Consider the following 18,235-nt stretch of genomic DNA (forward strand, 5'->3'; position numbering starts at 1 on the left):
GCGGGCTCGCTGCTCTCCTGAAACGCCCGGGGCAGGCGAAAAGCACTTGTGAACTGGACCGGCTGCTTCGGGGAGGGGGGAGACCCGCGGTGGCGAGGAGAGGAGAGGAAAAAAAAAGCAGACCGGCACCCCCCCTCCAAAAAACAAAAGCCCAAAACATCCCGAGAAAAAAAGCAAACTTGGACGGGCGGCTCGCAAAGCTGCTTTTGCAGAAACTCTGACCGCGGGCGGCCCCGCTGCCGCCGCCACCTCGAGGGGGAGAGGACCGCGCCGCCGGGGACGAGGCGCCGGTGTGGAAGTACAAGTGGTGCGGGGAGCGGGGGCGCGGCCGCGGGGGGCTGCGCGGCCGGCTGCGCCGCCCCGGTGCCGCTGTGAGAAGTTGCGCGCCCTGCCCCGCGCCGGAGAGGCGCTGAGCCCCGGCGAGCCCCCCGCCGCCGCCGCCGCGATGGTGCAGCAGACCAACACGGCGGAGAACACGGAGGCGCTGCTGGCAGCCGAGACCTCCGACTCCGGGGCCGGCATCGAACTGGGCATCGCCTCGTCCCCCACGCCGGGCTCCACCGCCTCCACGGGGGGTAAGGCGGACGACCCGAGCTGGTGCAAGACACCCAGCGGGCACATCAAGCGGCCCATGAACGCCTTCATGGTGTGGTCGCAGATCGAGCGGCGGAAGATCATGGAGCAGTCCCCCGACATGCACAACGCCGAGATCTCCAAGCGCCTGGGCAAGCGCTGGAAGCTGCTCAAGGACAGCGACAAGATTCCCTTCATCCGGGAGGCGGAGCGGCTGCGCCTCAAGCACATGGCGGACTACCCCGACTACAAGTACCGGCCCAGGAAGAAGGTGAAGTCGGGCAACAGCTCCGCCAAGCCCGGCGACAAAGCGGACAAGGGCGGCGGGGGCGGCGCCGGCGGGGGCAGCGCGGGCGGCGGCCCCGGCGGCCCCGCGGCCCCCGCCAAGCCCGCCCCGAAGAAGGGCGGCGGCGGCTCCAAGCCCTCCCCCGCGGGCGGCGGCGGCGCGAGCGCGGGCGGCAAGCCCCACGGCAAGGCGGCGGCGGGCGGCAAAGCCGCCCCCTTCCCCGGGGAGCCGCCGGCTGCGCTGCTGCCGCCCGAGCACCAGGCGCTGTACAAGCCCCGGGGGGCGGCGGGCGCGCCCTCGGGCCCCGGCAAGCCGCTGGCCGAGAAGAAGCTTAAGCGGGTCTACATCTTCGGCAGCGGGCAGGCGACGGCCGCCTCCGCCTCCCCCGGCGGCGCCGTGCCCGGCAGCCCCACGCTGAGCAGCTCGGCAGACGCCGGCGACCCCTTGAGCCTCTACGAGGAGGGGGGCGGCGGGGCGGGCCGGCCCGACGGGGACTGCGGCGGCGCCTCCTGTCCCTCGCCCTCCGGCTCCGGTTCGGGTTCGCCCGCGGATCACCGCAGCTACACCAGCCTGCGCGCCTCCTCTCCGGCCCCCTCTACGGCGCATTCCTCCTCCGCGTCCTCCCACTCCTCCTCCTCTTCCTCCTCCGGCTCCTCTTCGTCGGACGACGAGTTTGAGGACGACCTCTTGGACCTGAACCCCAGCCCCGGCTTTGAGAGCATGTCCCTGGGCAGCTTCAGCTCCTCCGTGCTCGACCGGGACCTGGATTTTAACTTCGAGCCCGGCTCGGGCTCGCACTTTGAGTTCCCGGACTACTGCACGCCGGAGGTAAGTGAGATGATCTCGGGGGACTGGCTGGAGTCCAGCATTTCCAACCTGGTCTTCACTTACTGAGGCGAGAGCCGGGCCCTTGCTGGAGGAGGCACAGACGCGCGCTGTCGGGAGGACTCGCCCACCCCGCCGGGCTCTTTTTGCGCCCCTTGTTTTTGCTCTGGTTAGGGGCTGGCGAGACTGCTTCTTGTGCTCGGGGAGAGCGGCGGCGGGAGAGGGATCGCCCTCTCCTTGCAGAAAGGCCGGCAAGTCCCCTTCCTCCGGCTGGAGACGGACCCGCACACACCCCCTTCCAGAGGCGAGCCGGACGTTGCTTTTTCAGAGACTGGCGGGAGCGAAACGCTTTTTCCTTTTTATTTCCTGGAAAGAGAGACAGAGGAAGGGGGGAGGGAGAAGGGTGGGGGGGTGGGGAACCACACACACCTCTGGGTTCTTTGTTATTGCCCACTTTTTACGAATACAGAGAGGGGGAGCGATGCGTTGTGCGGAGCGCACACTGGATGTCTTGTCTTGAGCATTCGCCCTTTCGAATGGAAAGAGCGATCAGAACTGTTTGAAAAAAAGAAAAAGAAAAACACGCGGAAAAAAAATCCACCCGAGCCCTTGGGAAAGTTCACTTTTTTTTTCGGGAAGGGGTGGGGGGTGTGAGAAATCCTTGTCCCGGTTTCTTCTGCGGTGAGAGGAGGCGGCGATGATGGAGGAGGAGGAGGAGGCGGCGGATGGAGCTGGACCGAGATCCTAGTTAAGCAGAGAAGAGCCAGACTTACACTTGAGAGCTGTCTTGGAAATACGGTGGGGGGGGGGGGGGGGGAGGGGAGGAAGATAATAATAAACTGAAATGGATTTGCACGTACAGATGAGGTGGCGGCAGCGCTTTTTTCAGTCACCTTATGTCATATGTAGAGAGAAAAAATCAGGCCGGAACTTCAAGAACACTGAAAACTTCTTTTGAAACAGACGGAATGGGAACAGTTTCTGTCATGATGTGGTACAGAGGAAATGGAGGGCGATGGCTTTTGCAAAAAAAAAAAAATCACCCGATAATACAAAAAAAAAAATACAAAAAAAAAGGTAGTTTTTTTCTTCTTACTCAGAATCGTGATGGTGTTGGATTATTTCACTGGTGGGGTTTAATATAGCATGTTATCCTGTCTATCTTTTTTTAAGATTTCTGTAAGACTGTTGAACAGTTTAAAAAAAATAGTGTTAGGATAATATAAAAGCAGATAGATGGCGCTATGTTTGATTCCTACAAAAATATCACCAGCTTTTTTTCATTCTTAACTCTTTAAAGGATTCAAACGCAACTCAAATCTGTGCTGGACTTTAAAAAAGAAAATTCAGGACCAAATTTTTTCTCAGAGTATGTATGTGTTTGTTCCTTATAGCTGTAAATGAAAAGACTGTTTTTTCTCACCGATGCTCATCCTCGTATTGTTTTGGGTTTTGGTTTGTTGTTTTGGTTTTTTTTTTTTCCTTGTAAATGTAATCGGATGCCATTTTATAAGTGGACGTATTTATACTGGCCAAACATTTTTGACTTGTATTTCCTTGTCCTTTTTTGGTAGTTCTCGTTGTTACCCGCACCATTTTTATGTCTCCTTCACTGAAGGGCTAGAGTTTTAACTTTTAATTTTTTATATTTAAATGTAGACTTTTGACACTTTTAAAAAAAAAGCAAAAAAAAACAAAAAAACAAAAAGAGAAGAGAGATGAAAACGTTTGATTATTTTCTCAGTGTATTTTTGTAAAAAATATATAAAGGGGGTGTAAATCGGTGTAAATCGCTGTTTGGATTTCCTGATTTTAACAACGGAGCCGCTGGTTAGTATCTCCCACGCGTGTGCGCGCTCACGCTCACTCACACACTCACACACCCACGAATCAGCCCCTATTTTGTCCATGTTTACACTCCAATCTGCAGGCATCTTAAAGTGACAGCATCCCTCGCCGCCACCGTCAGTGCCCGCTCTGCAGCCCCCTCCCCCGCCTTGCTGGGGGAGGGGGCCGGGGCAGCCGGAGGGGAAGGGAAAGACGAAGGCGTGTATACACTGTATGCTACCGTTTTCGGGGAGAAACCTACCCCGAAATGAAGTAAAGCGACTGGTGCATTTACACAGAAGGGATCCTGTACCTTTAACTTGTAAACCACATCTTTTTGCACTTTTTTTAGAAGCAAAAACGTGCCGTTTAAACCACTGGATCTATCTAAATGCCGGTTTGAGTTCGCGACACTATGTACTGCGTTTTTTCATTCTTGTATTTGACTATTTAATCCTTTCTACTTGTCGCTAAATATAATTGTTTTAGTCTCTTATGGCATGATGATAGCATATGTATTCAGGTTTATAGCTGTTGTGTTTAAGATGAAGAAAGTGAAAACATCTTTGTACATTTAAGTCTGTATTATAATAAGCAAAAAAAAAAAGAAGATTGTGTGTTTATGTATGTTAATATAACATGACAGGCACTAGGACGTCTGCCTAATGAGGTGGTTCCGTTAAGGGTTTAACTTTTTTGTTGTTCTTTTTCGTTATTTTTGGTCATCCATCCTGTGCAATATGCTGTGTAGATTCTTTTTCTTTTTTTTTTCTTTCTTTTTTTTTTTCTTTTTTTTTTTTTTTTTTTTTTTTTTTGTCTAACGATCACCCACAAAGCAACGTTAGGAAAGGAAAGGGAAAAAAAAAAAGAAAAAAAAAAAAAGAGATCATGCCAGCTACCCATGTCAAGTTCACTGCCTGTCAGATTGTGGATATACCTTCTGTAAATAACCTTTACGTTTTTGTTTGTTTATTTTTTTTTTCTTCGGGAAGGAAATAAAATCAGCTGGAACTGAACCCTAACCCTGGGCTGCTCTTGTCATCATTGCTGCGCCCCTGCCCCCCCCAACCATGCCCCCCATCCTCCGGGAGGGGTTTCCTCGCCCGTCCGGCAGCGGTGCCTGCAGCCCGGCGGAGTGCCGGCCCGGCACCGCGGAGCCACCGCCCCACGGCCGGCCCCGCCGGGAGGGGCCAAGGGAGGGGCGGCCGCGCCGCCGAACCGCCCTTCCTCCCGCGGCCGGAGCCTGGCTGGGGATGGGCCGAGGCCGCCGGGAAAGCGCAGTCCCGTGGCGGGGCTGCGGAGCCCGGGCTTGGCGGCTTTATGCAGTCGGGCGGCCGGCTCCAGGTGAAGGCGGCAGCAGGAGCCGGTGCTGTGCAGCTGCGCGGCGGGGCCGCTGGTACCGGGTTTGCTTCTCCCCCGTTCCGGCGGTGCGCTAGCTGGGTCGCGCTTCTCCTCCCAGCTCGCCCCGGCACCGCGGGAGGAGGGTAGTTTCCCTTCCGCGAGATTGGGGTAGGTTTCTTTCTCTCCTGCCCCGGCGTTTCGGGTGAGAGCTGCCGGAGCTAGCGAGGCACCAGTGGGGCCCCGCCATCCACCCCCAATCCAAACCGGTTTCTCCGGGACCGCCTTTAATGAAGTCTTTATAATGCAAAGCGATTGCAAGAGCCCGGCCGTCAACGCCTTTAGCCGTGTGAATGTGCGCGGAGGGGGCCCAGGGAGCCCTGGGGCGTCCTCCCCTTCCCTCTGGCCGCCGGGGTGGGAGGTGTCCCGGCCGTGGCCGAGGTCCGTGACCCCCTTGGGTTTCGACCTCGGCCTCCCGGATACCCGCCTGCGTTCCGCTCCTGCCTACGAATATGCATTGTACCTTGAACAGCGCTTTGTAAACCCATTGTAGCATCCCACTTGGCGCGGTGGTTTCACTTAGCCGTTAATTTGCAGCTGGTTTTGAGCCACAAACTCTCTTCCATGAAAAAGGAGCAGCAAACTTAAAAAGACGCCGTCCCGGCTGTTTCCCAAAGGCACCGGCACGGGAGGTTAATGTTTGCCCTGCCTTATCCCCGTGAATGAATTCCTGTGCTGCGCTTGCCATGCAAAAATCCCCCGTGAGCAGCCCCGCGCCAGCCTTGCCTGGGAGATTTCCTGGTTAGCCTCTTTGCATACCAGCGCCTTGCCTTTCCCAGGCCCTTTGCAAATCAGACGTGGCTCAGCCCGCGGCCGCGCCGCATCCCCGGGACCGGCCACCCGCGTGTCGGGGCATCCCAGCCCGGGCGGTGCGTGGGGGAGGCGGGCAGCCGTGCGCCCAAACCCTCCCGGCTGGAGCACGTTGCTGTGCCGGAGGTGGTGTGGTTATCGGTAAATTTGCTCTCGGGACCGGGCGCGGGTCAAAAATCTGGGATGCAGACGGCCAGGGGTGGTGAGATGACACGGGTGACAACGTCAAACTGCAGCCACTCGCAGGCAAGAGGCTCGGACTGCAGCCCCACATGAGCCCAGCTCGCCGCTGCTGCTCCAGGCCTGTTTGCCGTTGGCTACGGTTAACTTGAGGGATTTTATGGTTTCCTGCGTACGTTGCTTTTGTTCTTAATTTAAAGTTGAGTCCAGCGTTGCCAGATTGTTTCTCTGGGGACTCTGTGGTGGCACAAAGTGTTGCCTCTGGATAGCTAAGTGGAAGTCATACTGAAAAAATCCATCCATATATACGTGTGTATATACATGCAACATTACATATGTGCATATTTACATAAATGGGGAATATTCATAAGTTCCTTGCTGCCTGCCCTGTGGAGCAAGGCAAGTCTCTCACTAGAGGAAGTACTCAGAACTAAGCCACACAAGGATCTAACACCAAACGTACTCTTATATTTTTTAATAGACCATATTTCTAATATTGCTTTGGAAGGAAAAGTAGTAGCCCTTCTAGCAAATCTGAAAGCTAGCATAAAACATATTGCAAAGATATTTCTTTTCCATGAAGAACTATGCTAAAAGAAAGGTAGATTTTGGAAACTGCGAGTGGTGTCTGAGCGTAGGTTCTCCTAACACTGGATCCTGTCTTGGACGTGGGCCAGAGTGGCGGGTGCCTACAATGAGGTGCATTTCCCCGGCAACCTGAAATCTCCAACCTGAAATCTCCAATGTGAAATCTCAGGACTGCTGTTTCTGTCCTTTCCTCCCTCTGCCCTGCTGGGGTGAGAGGCCCTGGCCACACTCCTGGAAGCTGCGGCCTTGCGCATGCAAACAAGGCCAAGGAGAACTCTTCCTCCCCTGGTGTGCCTTCACCAGGCCTCTGGTAATCTGCATTCGAGGGACATCTCACAGCCCCACACGGTCGTTGTCGGCACATGACATCTCGCTCTATTAATTTATTCTATACCCCCTGCCACCGCCTTCTCACTTGTGGCCTATGCAACGCCTTGTCATAATGTTGAGTGAATTAATTTGTGTGTGTGTGTGTGTGCACATGTGCTGAGAGGAAAAACGAAGTTTCTGTTGCCTCTTTTGACTTTGGCAAAGATAATTTTGTCCGTGCTCATACTGTGACAATTTTGTCTCTCTTTCATCCTTTGCTAAGCAGCTCGCTTTTGTAGCCCTTTGCCATTTCTCCATCAGCTCATCTCATAGTGCACAGAGGTACAGAAAAGAATCAAAGATTTAAATGAAAAATCACCATAATAGGCTGCATGTGTCTGTCACTAAAATTTATTTTTAATAGACCACGCTTCTTTGTAAACCATTAATTTACCTACAAATTAGATGAAGACTGTTCACCTCAAGAGGCTATATAAAATTTTCAGTAATCAGGTCTGCCTCCCCTGTGTATCATTTCATTTCCTTTCTTGTGAAGCAGCATGTGATGTGACTGCACACACGGGCCATACTATATTTTCTTTTCCAGCATCGAAGTGGGGATCCCCAGAAGCCAGCAATGCCACACATGTTTACAGGCTTTATACTCCTGTGGTACACTTCCATCAGATACAGCCTGACTGAGCAGGAAGGACTAGGCTAGACGCCTCCCTGGCCTCCCTGTTAGCTGTCGTGACACATGCTTCCATGATACGTGATATAGTAGCAGCCATATGAGCTCAGAGCCTTCATGAGGGCTGATCCACTCCCTCTTCATCCTCTGCCACATCTGCTTCTAGATGAAACTGGGAAAACAGCAGGCTAGAGCTTAACCCAGCTCTATATTCTACATGTTGGATCTAGTTTTCAAATGTATATATCAGGGTTCATTTCTCCTGATGAGTAACTCCATAGAAGTCTCCGAAAAGCTTTGAAGACATTAACAAGGTATTACAATGTGAGCTCCTGGGTCCACGCGTGTTGTGATCATTTCGATTTGCCAGAGTTAAAAAATGATTATCCACTTCCTGCCATGTCAACCTCTCCTCTCCAGGGTCCTTGACTGAGCTTCAAATATCAGCTAGGAATTTTGTCACCAACACAAGAAAAGTAAATGTGATTGTCTCCAAGATGAGCATACTGTGGCACAAAAGGTAAGTGACTTACTGAGGAGTCTGTAATTGCCTGGTGACTGCTCTGTTTTGAGCATTTTACAAAAGCATCTCGAGGTAAGGAGTAACATTCACTGAACTTGTAGCAACCAATTTATAGACCACCAACAGAATTAAATCCCCAGGAATATGATTTAGGTGTAACTCACAGGCATTCCTAAGCAACACTTCCTAATACATTTTAGGCTAGATTATACTCTTGAGTCACCTCCTATGCCTTCTTTCCTAGCAGTGCAGTAACTCCTAGTATCCTTTCTCCCGTGGTTCCTCCATGCTTCTTTGCAAAATTTAATTCTCCTCCCATGTGGTAGAAGAGTATCCCCAAACTGCAATGGCTTTTGTTATATCCCCACTTTTAAGTGAATTTATTTGAAGGACAATAGAACAGTGGCTGCTGGTGGGGTGATGTTCATTGGTTTGTGACAGAGGAGGTTAGCCACCCATAACCTGTCCTTGATTCCATTTGTTGACAGCTGGCAAATGCTGACTGGTCTCTTCAGGTTCCCCTGTGTGTCCCCTCCCAATTGTAGGCAGCACTGGCTTGCTTGAATGAGAGGAGGAAAAGGGCTCACACAAATAGGAGCAAGGCTGACAGGTCAGTTGCAGGGGACCCACTGTGAATCTTTCAAATTTATAGGAATTGGGCAGAAGTAGAAGCTCAGACCTTGTATCAGTCAGGGAAGCTGTGAGGTTTGAGTAGTCTTTGGCACTGTTTATGCCAGCAAAATGCTGGACAGAATGTGTGCTATACTGGCAAAAGTAGGCTTTGTTGTGTTGGCAGTGCTCTTGTAATACAGGCCTGGAAGTAAAAGGAAGACAGTGGTCTTTCTTACCTTTCCTCTTTTGTGCTCTCAGTAATTCACTCTATTTCTCCCTGGACTTCCCTCCCCAGACTCCAGCTTACATTCCTTTCGCTGATCTTGCTTCTTCCCAAATGCCTTCCTAACCTCCTACCAGAGGAATTCTGCTAATATTATGTTAGAGATGTGAATTCACATTCTGTGGACCCAGAACACGATGTCTTTCCCACTTCTCAGGTCCCCTTGTTCGTGTGTATCAACATTCCCCTCCTTCCCTTGCAAAAGGCATGTTGCCTAATGCCTGGCGATAGAGCGAAATCTAATTTGAGATGTATCCGAGATGTACCCGTGACACATTATCATCCTGAGCTTAGTCCAAGGCTCTTAGATGAGGGTATCTCTGCACATTGTCTGCCTCAAAAATAGCACCAAGCTGGGTACAAACTGTGACTGCATTTCTAAAAGCTAAATGAAAACAGCTGGTATCTAACTGAATAATTTAAAAGGCTGTTGCTCAGGTCGACTCTTTTGAACAAGTGGGATCGCTATGAAACCAGACAAGATCTGACTGCATGATCTCAGCACAGCTCACCGAAACCTGTATATTCTAAAGGTTAAAGTCCAACCACATCTTTCAAACGGGCAAATTCTCAACGTGCCAGAGAAAACAGAGTGATCTTTTTTTTTCTTTTGCTGCAACAGCCTGAAGTTTGCAATCACGTGCAGCTCAAGGAAGAGAATCAAATATCCACATTTTTCCAGCACCCCAGAACTGCTGAAGTTGTAATTGCTGCCACAGCAGGATGGTCACTAACAAGGGTATGTAAAGTGAATGTGTGCTGATGACAGTGGGTTACATGGGATGGTCTGGGACCTGGTGAGTGGCAAAGGGAATGGCAGTTTAAAGGTGGGGCTGGGCATTTCTCCAGACTTGAACATCTAGATCTGGGTTGGTTTACTTCCATGAAAGCAAATTCATGGAGGCTTACTCAGGGTACCAAGAAAGGCAAAGCAATTTAACACCATATGAGATAGCTCCTCTTTACATCTAAGTACATATGTGCTCTAATTGTATGTAACTTCAGGGCTTTGTTTCCAGAGAGGCACATATTTTCTGTAAATATTCCATTGTTCCAGAAAACAATTTCTTTCTGTAATGAGAAAGCAACATGATTATTTTCTAATGTAAGAACTTGTATAGTTCCAGCTCTGGGGAAACGAGTGGCACAGTGGATAAAATAGGAGTTCGAAACAGGCATCTTCAGATTCATTTCTGGTCTTTCTGCAAACTGTGTCTAAGACTCAATGCAATTTGGAAAATCATGCTCTGCTGCTTTCCTTTGGATTGGTTTGAGGTTTTGGGGCTTGGGTTTTTGTTTGGTTGGATTGTTTTGGTTTTTAAATTAATAAAAATGTGTGATGTTTCTAGAAAACAGGATAATGGAGCAGAGTAAGAATAAACTTTTGCATTCTCATTCAAAAAAAGAAGGAATCCTGGGTATTTTAAAATGCTTTAGTTTTGTTCTCTTGGATCAGCTTTGGTGGAGGAAAAAAGTGTGAAAATGTTCTTTGCTTGAGTTCTCTCCTTGCTTTTAAGAACTCAGATGCGAAGCCTTATAAACCGAGTTATTTGCTTCCCTATCCTGAACTGAAAATGCACACTAGTGCTCTGGAGCTGGTTGCAAAAGGAAGGTTGCAGATTCCAGCTCAGCTTACCTATATAGTGTCTTTGATGTAGTTCTAAAATACTGTATTATCACAGTGAAAGATACACACTGTGAGTTAGACTTTGGCTGATGTATTCAGAGATAATTGCATAAAGGAAGCCTCCTAATTCCATGAATAAATTGTTCCAGGTTTATATAGAAATGAAATCATAGTGTCTCCTCTTCTATGGTGTTATTAGTGTTGTTACGTAGCTGTTGGTGCACTTAATCATAGATCAGCAGCTCATGTCCTTGGTGCACTGTAAGTACAGGACAAAAAGAGAAGATACACTTCAGCTTGTTTATAGTTTAAATGTAGGGCAGAAAAGCGGCCGTGGATATGAGAGGAAAACAAAGTGATCCTACCATTTGGTTTGGCTGCACTGATGTTGCCACAGCAGCAGCCTGAGCTATCTGCTCTTTCATTCTTTGTGGGTATGACAGATGAAGGCAGGTATTAGCTAAGAAAACACACATAAATTTGGAAGAGAACACACATATATTTGCACCAGTGAATGGTGGACCTCTTCCAAGGTATTTCTTGTGATGGGAGGAAAACACAGAACGTAATGAGCAAACAGTTAAGAAGCTGGGATCATGAAGTGATGGCAGCCAACCCATTGCTGCTGCTCGGCAGCAACGATACTTTGTAAATTTGTGGTGGTGCTGGAAAAGGCCTGGACATAGGCTTACTTGGGAAAGAGGGCCAGGGGACAAGCGAATGGATCAGGTTATTGTGGTCAAGCCCATGGGCCATGAAAATGGTCATTGAATCAGAAAGTCTGGATGCATGGGGAGAAGGGGGAAAAATCTACTGCAGTCGTTGGGACCAAGGGTGATGTGAGCTTCAAGAAGAGAAGTTTAGTAGAAAAATAGTACTGTTAAATCATAGCTTGTATATTAAAGCAGGACAATTGATGGTTGCTAACAAGAAACTGGCCTCTTATGGCAGGAATTGAAAAAGAGTTAGGAGAAAGGCTTTAAGAGCCTAGTAGAAATGGAAAATTTTATCTTTCTTTAACCCAGAGAGTAAAATCTGCATGGCTCAGCATCCCCAGGCAATGTTAGAGACAAAGGCTGAGGTTTTAATTTATTCTGAGGTGAGGATGTCAGCAAATCATCGTGTAAGCCAATGGAACCTGACTACAGATCTCAGGAGAGCTCCAGTGGGTGGACTCTCTGATGTCTAATTGGTACATTAGTCCCTGCTGCAACTTATCTGGCAGGGCCTGGAGTGCATTGACTTTATTTTCCAGGCCAGTCCCACCTGGGACTCTCACCCCCTCTTAGGAGCTCATTTAAGCTGAGGCCGGGGCCCCCATCCTTTCTCCTGAGCATCAACATTTGCAAAGCCTGCAGAAGTGTAGTGTCTTTGGGACCTCAGCTTTCAGGAAGGCAGGTTAAAAAGGCAAATGTGAGGGACCTTTTACCTATAGCTATCTCCAGCTGGTGAAATGGGCAGTGAAGGCACTTAAGAGTTGTTCTTCTCTGGGTCGCCCTAGCACTCAACATAGGACTTGGTGTCCCCTGGCCTTACAGATTGGGTGTAGGTTCTGTAGCCTTCTCTGAAGTGTCCTAGATACCAAATGGCAGGTATGGCAGGTCTAAAGCTTTTGTGGTTCTGTTTGTGACTGATGGCTCTGTTGGTGATCTGAAACTCAGTTAATTCCAAATTGTCCTATTATAATGCTGATATTATGAAAGAATAAGAGATATTGTCACTTATAAAATAAAACTCTCATTTAATAATATTTCTTGGCAAATAGTGTTGCATCATTGGTCTGCTAATGTGTAGTTAATGCCCTTGTCATAAATGAATTGCAAACATGTAAAGTGTATCCATAAAGAAATAGCCACATGTGCATATTTGCAAATTTATTTTTTTTCCAGGGTGCTCTGAGAACAGCAATGACAACAAACTAAATGGACTGGTTTCACATCAAGGGGATTGATTTAGATCAAAGTAATTTAAATCACCATTTTTAATCATGATTTTAATTGTCTTGGTTGGAGACCTTGATTTAAATAATTGATTTTCATCTTCTTTTGCATTTTTGCATCCTACGTATTATTCTAAATAAAGGGTGATTCTCACTGGCTGGTGTAATTTAGTATTTCCTATTGATAACCACAAATATTACATACATAGTCTGTATATGTTTAAATAGTTCAACATATATTTACACAGATTCTTAATTTACACGCTTCTATCATACTAGAAAAATATCTAATATTGTCTGACTTTCAAAATTATGTTTATTCTTCCTTATGCATTGCTTAAAACTGTGTTTGGATGGTAATTAGACTTGCATTTAAAATACATAAAACTGGAGGGAAAGGGGATGTTAGTTAAAATGTGCTGGGTAGCTAAAAAGTAATTTTGTTAGAATGGGATTCTTTAAAAAAGCAAAGTTTAGATCTATTGGGGACAACAGACTTGTAGCTGTCCTAAGTGTTTTTTGGTAAGGTATTAGTTGACTATGTTGGCCAACCAGGTAGGGCTATTGTGCCAAAACCTTCACAGACCTCTTCCAGAGTCCAAGGACTATGTGGTGAAGTTGAGGTATGGGCCAAGAGGAAGAAGAGGAAATCACCAAGGACAGGTGCTCCTGCAAGGTCCACGACAGCTTCTCCGTCCAAGCTGGTGGCAGCGGAGAGCGTGGGAAAGATGAGAAGCCATCAGCCACCCTCAGCCAGAAGGACAAGGTGTCCTGGTTCAGAGTTTGCTGGAGGCAACTTGTAACAGCTGTTTTTGACAGAAGTTGGTTATTTCTGACCCTGCACCATTATGGAGTTTAATGCTGAAGTGCTTTTGTAGAGTGCATCCTACCTGTTACATTACCTGGAAGGTCTGTGGTTGGTGAACTGAGCTGCTGCTGTGTCTCCTGATATTTTAGAAACAGATTTCGGTGTCTCATAACACATTTTAGCCAAATGGAACAGGGCAAATGGACCATTCTACTTTTAGACCCTGTCTGCTTTGTGTGTCTTGGCACTACCTCTCCTGGAAGAAGTGGTCGTTAGAGAAGGTTCTTGATTTGCTGTACCAAGATGTATAGTTTATTTTGGTTTTGACACCAAAGAAGACATTTGTACTTAAGCAAAATTCTGTGACACTTTAGCTTTGATGCGCTTACAGGGATTTTAATGGTCTTTTGGATATGGAATAATGAGGAGAACATTGTTCTTACTTGCTAACTGGGATAACTAGAGCATATTGATTTGCTCACCTAGACGATTCAGAAATTTTTTAGGTTTTTAACCTTTTATCCTGATAAGAAAAAGGAATTTTGAATTAAATTATCTGGAAGTTTTGTGTGACCTGCAGTGTTACACATACATCTCTGTATGTAACAAAACTAAACACAGCAAAGGTGCCCCAGATATATTCCAAAGCAAGTAAGATGTATGCAAAATAAGTGGTTTGAAGTGTAAAAGGACAAGTTTTAATAACAGTTGCTTGAAGCTTTCCCTAAAATTATTTTTCTAAAAAGTCTTGATCCTGTTACTCTGCTTGGCCAAGGTAGTTTTAGGTGTGAAGAAGGTAACGAATTTCCAGAAAGTTTTTTAGTGGGGGTTCTTTGTTTTGTTGTGTGCTACTTCTTGTTGTATTTGGATTTTTGTGGGGTTTGGTTGGGTTTTTTTCTTTGTTTTTTAAGTAAAATATTCTTAACTCTACCTCTTGATTTCTGCTCAAACAAGTCTTATTTTTTTAATTAAAAATTTTTGAACTATTAATTTGGCATTTGCAGAACAAGCTACTAATTGCACATTTAGTGCTGTGTCCATTTGTGGGCCTCTCACTACAATAAGGTGCTGGACTGTGTCCAGAGAAGCGCATCGAAGCTGGTGAAGGGTCTGGAGCACAAGTCCTGTGAGAAGCAGCTGAGGGAACTGGGCTTTTTTAGTCTTGAGAAAAGGACTCTGAGGGGAGACCTTATCACTCTCTAGAACTACCTGCAAGGAGGGTCTAGAGAGGTGGGGTTGGTCTTTTCTCTCAGGAAACAAGTGATAGGAGAGAGGAAATGGCTTCAAATTACTCCAGGGGAGATTTGGGTTAGATATCAGGAAGAATTTCTGTAGGGAAAGGGTAGTCAAGTACCGAAAAGGCTGCCCAGGGAAGTGGTGGAGTCACCATCCCTGGAGGTACTTAAAAGGTGTCTACATGTTGTACTTGAGGACATGATCTAGAGGTGGACTAGGCAGGGTTAGGCTGTAGATGGACTTTATGATCTTGAAGGTCTCTTCCAACCCAAGTGATTCAATAATTCTATATTGGTGTTAGCATTTCTGTCACTGTGATTCCAAGTGTCTGGTAATGCCTTAGCTCTGTAAAGGCAGGGACACATAGTGACTGACTGTCCAATCTCAAATATATAGTAGTATGCAGATATAGAAAGAGACACATGGTGGGGGGAGTGGAACTAGACAAAATTCCACACTATACGGTGATAAAAATTAGGGTAATGAGACTGTCTTGATGTGTAATAGCCATGACTAAGCCTCTCAAATTTAAGGATGATGATTCTGTATTTTGGATATTTGGTGGCCTTAACATCTGGTTTAAACCAATTAATTAAGAAATCTTCTTTTAAAGAATTGAGTGTGGGGGTGATTAATAAAGACATTGCGTAATTGTATCCATTGTGCCTTACAAACCTGGAAAATTGCCTCCCTTCCTCCAGCAAAGCCCATTATTTTTATGCTTCATAGAGGAATAAACATAGTCCTCCTTACTTCAAAACATCCCTTTCCTCTGATCCTCAAATAGCTACTCTTGGATAATTTCTTGCCTTTTTTGCTGAAGATCTTGATTTATCTCCAGCCCTGCATATCTTTAAGCAACACATCAGAGCTCTCCCACTAACAGTGTTTATTTTCCTCTCCCACTCTTTAGTTCAAAGTTGGCCCCAAATATTTCTCCGCAGCACATTAATGTACCCAATGCATACAAGTCACAAGGGTAGGATTTAATAAGATTTTCTGCACAGGTGGAATACAAACTCCCTTAATATATACACAAATAGTAGATAGGAAATGCTTAAAATTCTGAGAGTGCCCTGCTTGTAGGGTGAGTTCTGATTAACAGCTGATAAACAGTACTCGAAGGTTTCCTGCCATATGTAATAATATAGGAGATGAAAGAGGATGTAAGTTGCTTCAGGCCTTGTCCATTTTACTGAATGTCATGTTGGGGATTAGATTTAATTTGATCCTTTGTGCGAAGAGGTTTTTTTTTAATAAAGTAGCCATTCAGATTAAAGGATAAATTAATATATTATTCTATAGTAATAAGTGTTAAATTGGATAATGTGTGGCCTCTGATGGTATCACAGAAATGACTTGCTGTGATAAAATCTCGCTTGTACAGTGGAATATAAATATCTCCTAGAAACTGCATCCCCCAAATAAAGGGGTTTGTATCATCCAAATCTCTTATCGTGGAAAGTGAACAAAATCACACTGCCCTTAGTTAAGAAGGAAAAGGGTCTGTTGCAGAAGTCTTGTTGAATAAGTGAAACAACACGTGTTTCTCAAGCACACACCATCCGAACCTGAACCTTTAGAGTCTGACAGCAAAGTCAAAGAAAACCTCACAAAGCAAGGCTCCTTTGTATTCTAGCCCTGTTGTCTTAAGATGGCTTGAAGTTGGGTTTGAGTTGACAGTATAGCTCTTTGAAATGGCATAACTTCTGGATAAAACCCCTCAGACCCTGCCCATGGAGGGAGATGGCATTGCCTGGAAGAAGGTTGTGCAGGCTCAGGAGGAGTGAGGAGTGATCCCTGTCCGAGCTCTGCTTCGTCCTTCCTGCAGAGCTAAAGGCCGGTTTTGCTCTATTTGTTCTATTCTGCACCTTAGCTGAGGCACCACGAGACCCAGAAATTACTTAAATAGCAACACCAGAGATGAGAATATGAAGATTGGTTCACGTGTTAATTAACCAGCTTCACCTTATCATCCACAACGCACCCTAAGACTGTAAAAATATGCCTTGGTGTTTCTGGCTGTTTTTTAATAATTCATACTTATCTAATGAGAACACCTGAAGTGATATTTTATTAAATTTGATGCAAAGTGCATTGAACCCAAGTGGAATAGGCTCCAGTCCTTTAATGTACTGTGGCAGAAGCTGAAGTAACTTTTTATTCTTGGGTATTCTCCTCCTGAAATAATTATTGTCCATTTCTGAACTTGACTACTTTGTTCAGGTAGGCCTTGTTTATACCTGTATATTCTGGTTTTAAAGGGTTGGGTTTTTGTCAGCAAAGTGTGAGATCATTCTCTTCACAAATGATTGGAAAACTGGGGAATAGTTTAATACATGAAGAGCCTCCTGTAAGACTTCCAGGATGTGACATAAGCCACCTGACACTTCCAGCTAGGGCTGTGCAAGTCGGATGGAAAGAAGGTGATGTACATAGTGAAGCTACGATGTGCATGAGCATTCAGAAAGGGAAATCTTGGGATTGTGTGGTTTTTTGGTTGGTTTTCGTTTTCTTTTTTCTTTTTAACAGATTGTATTGTATAATTTAAGCCACCCCTGTAGGTGGTTGTACCTCTGCCAGACAGGAACAGATCACAATCCTGTGTCTTTGAGAATCCTAGTCATTACCTTTTAAAATCAAATACAATGAAGCATTATAACAATATGCAATAATATCCAGTTTCTTGCTAGCTGATTAACCCTGTGCACCCACACACAGAATTAACGTGACTGGTGACCACAATGGTAGGTAGTGGTGCTGGAACCTGCCTGCCCGCTGAGGAGATCCTACAGCATCATCTGCAGGTTGTGGCCAGTGATCATCGGTCCTTCTCCTGTCTTTTCCATGAGTGAAAGTGTCGTGTGGGCTTGGGCTGCCCGTATGCTGCGTGAGCAGAGAGCCAGGTCTTTACTGGGGAGCACTGGATTGACTGAGTTGAAGTTTTCCTTCTGCAAAGGTCTGGACAGGCATCGCAACTTGCACTGAGTGAGTGAGTGAAGCTGTGTGTGAACCCTCACTAATGCAGAAAGTCTTCAATAAATAGTCTTGTCTGCACAAAAGGATGGGCTTCAGATGTTTGCCAGTAAACCCTATTTCTCTCCTTTGTTGGCCTCAGAATGCCTCTCCCTGCAGGGATACTCTTCTAGACACTGATGCCTCGGAAACTTTTCACACTGGAAAAAAATTGTTTAAGGCAAATTAATCACAAGCTGGCTTCGTGCTCCTCTCTTGTCCTATCTCTGTAGTTCTGTGTCTGAAATGGGAGAGAGAGTTTGGGAGGTTTGAGTTGTTTGGGCCGGCTGCAGTTATGTCTAAATGCTTCTCTGCCTTTTAAGTTCTGATAAACTTCACGCAAAATTATTTCTGTGTTTTGTGACTACTCGGTGTGGGTGTGTGTGTACAGCACTTTATATACAGAGATTAGCACAGGCCTGGCTAGGGACCTACTTTGGCTACAGTTTATTTCCTATCTGCGTCTAACTGGGTGTTTAGTCTTAGGATGTAAAACATCTGCTGCTGGTATCTAGAGAGCCACTGTTGTCTACGGTAACTTCAAAGGACATTCACCTAACTAGATCTATTTATTATTAGTTTAAATCAATAATATTTTTTACTTTTGAATATTAAAAAGTGTTACAACATCAGAATATTTGTTATTCTTTCCTTGATGGTAAAAGAAGGAAAGTCTCTCACACTGATCTTGACTTCAGGATTTTT

At 46.4% G+C, this 18,235-nt stretch overlaps 1 protein-coding gene across 1 annotated transcript; it reads left to right on the forward strand.

The window, feature by feature from the left end:
• Nucleotides 1–445: 445 nt before the first annotated feature.
• On the forward strand, nucleotides 446–2,008 carry SOX4 (SRY-box transcription factor 4; the record flags this gene model as incomplete). The annotated part of the gene is made up of 1 exon (XM_084280312.1): nucleotides 446–2,008. The coding sequence occupies one exon, from the start codon at nucleotides 446–448 to the stop codon at nucleotides 1,751–1,753; it is 1,308 nt and encodes a 435-aa protein (XP_084136438.1). The 3' UTR covers nucleotides 1,754–2,008.
• Nucleotides 2,009–18,235: the final 16,227 nt, after the last annotated feature.

Source organism: Gallinula chloropus (assembly GCF_964237585.1).
Source record: "Gallinula chloropus genome assembly, chromosome: 2".
NCBI classification, from domain to species: Eukaryota; Metazoa; Chordata; class Aves; order Gruiformes; family Rallidae; genus Gallinula; species Gallinula chloropus.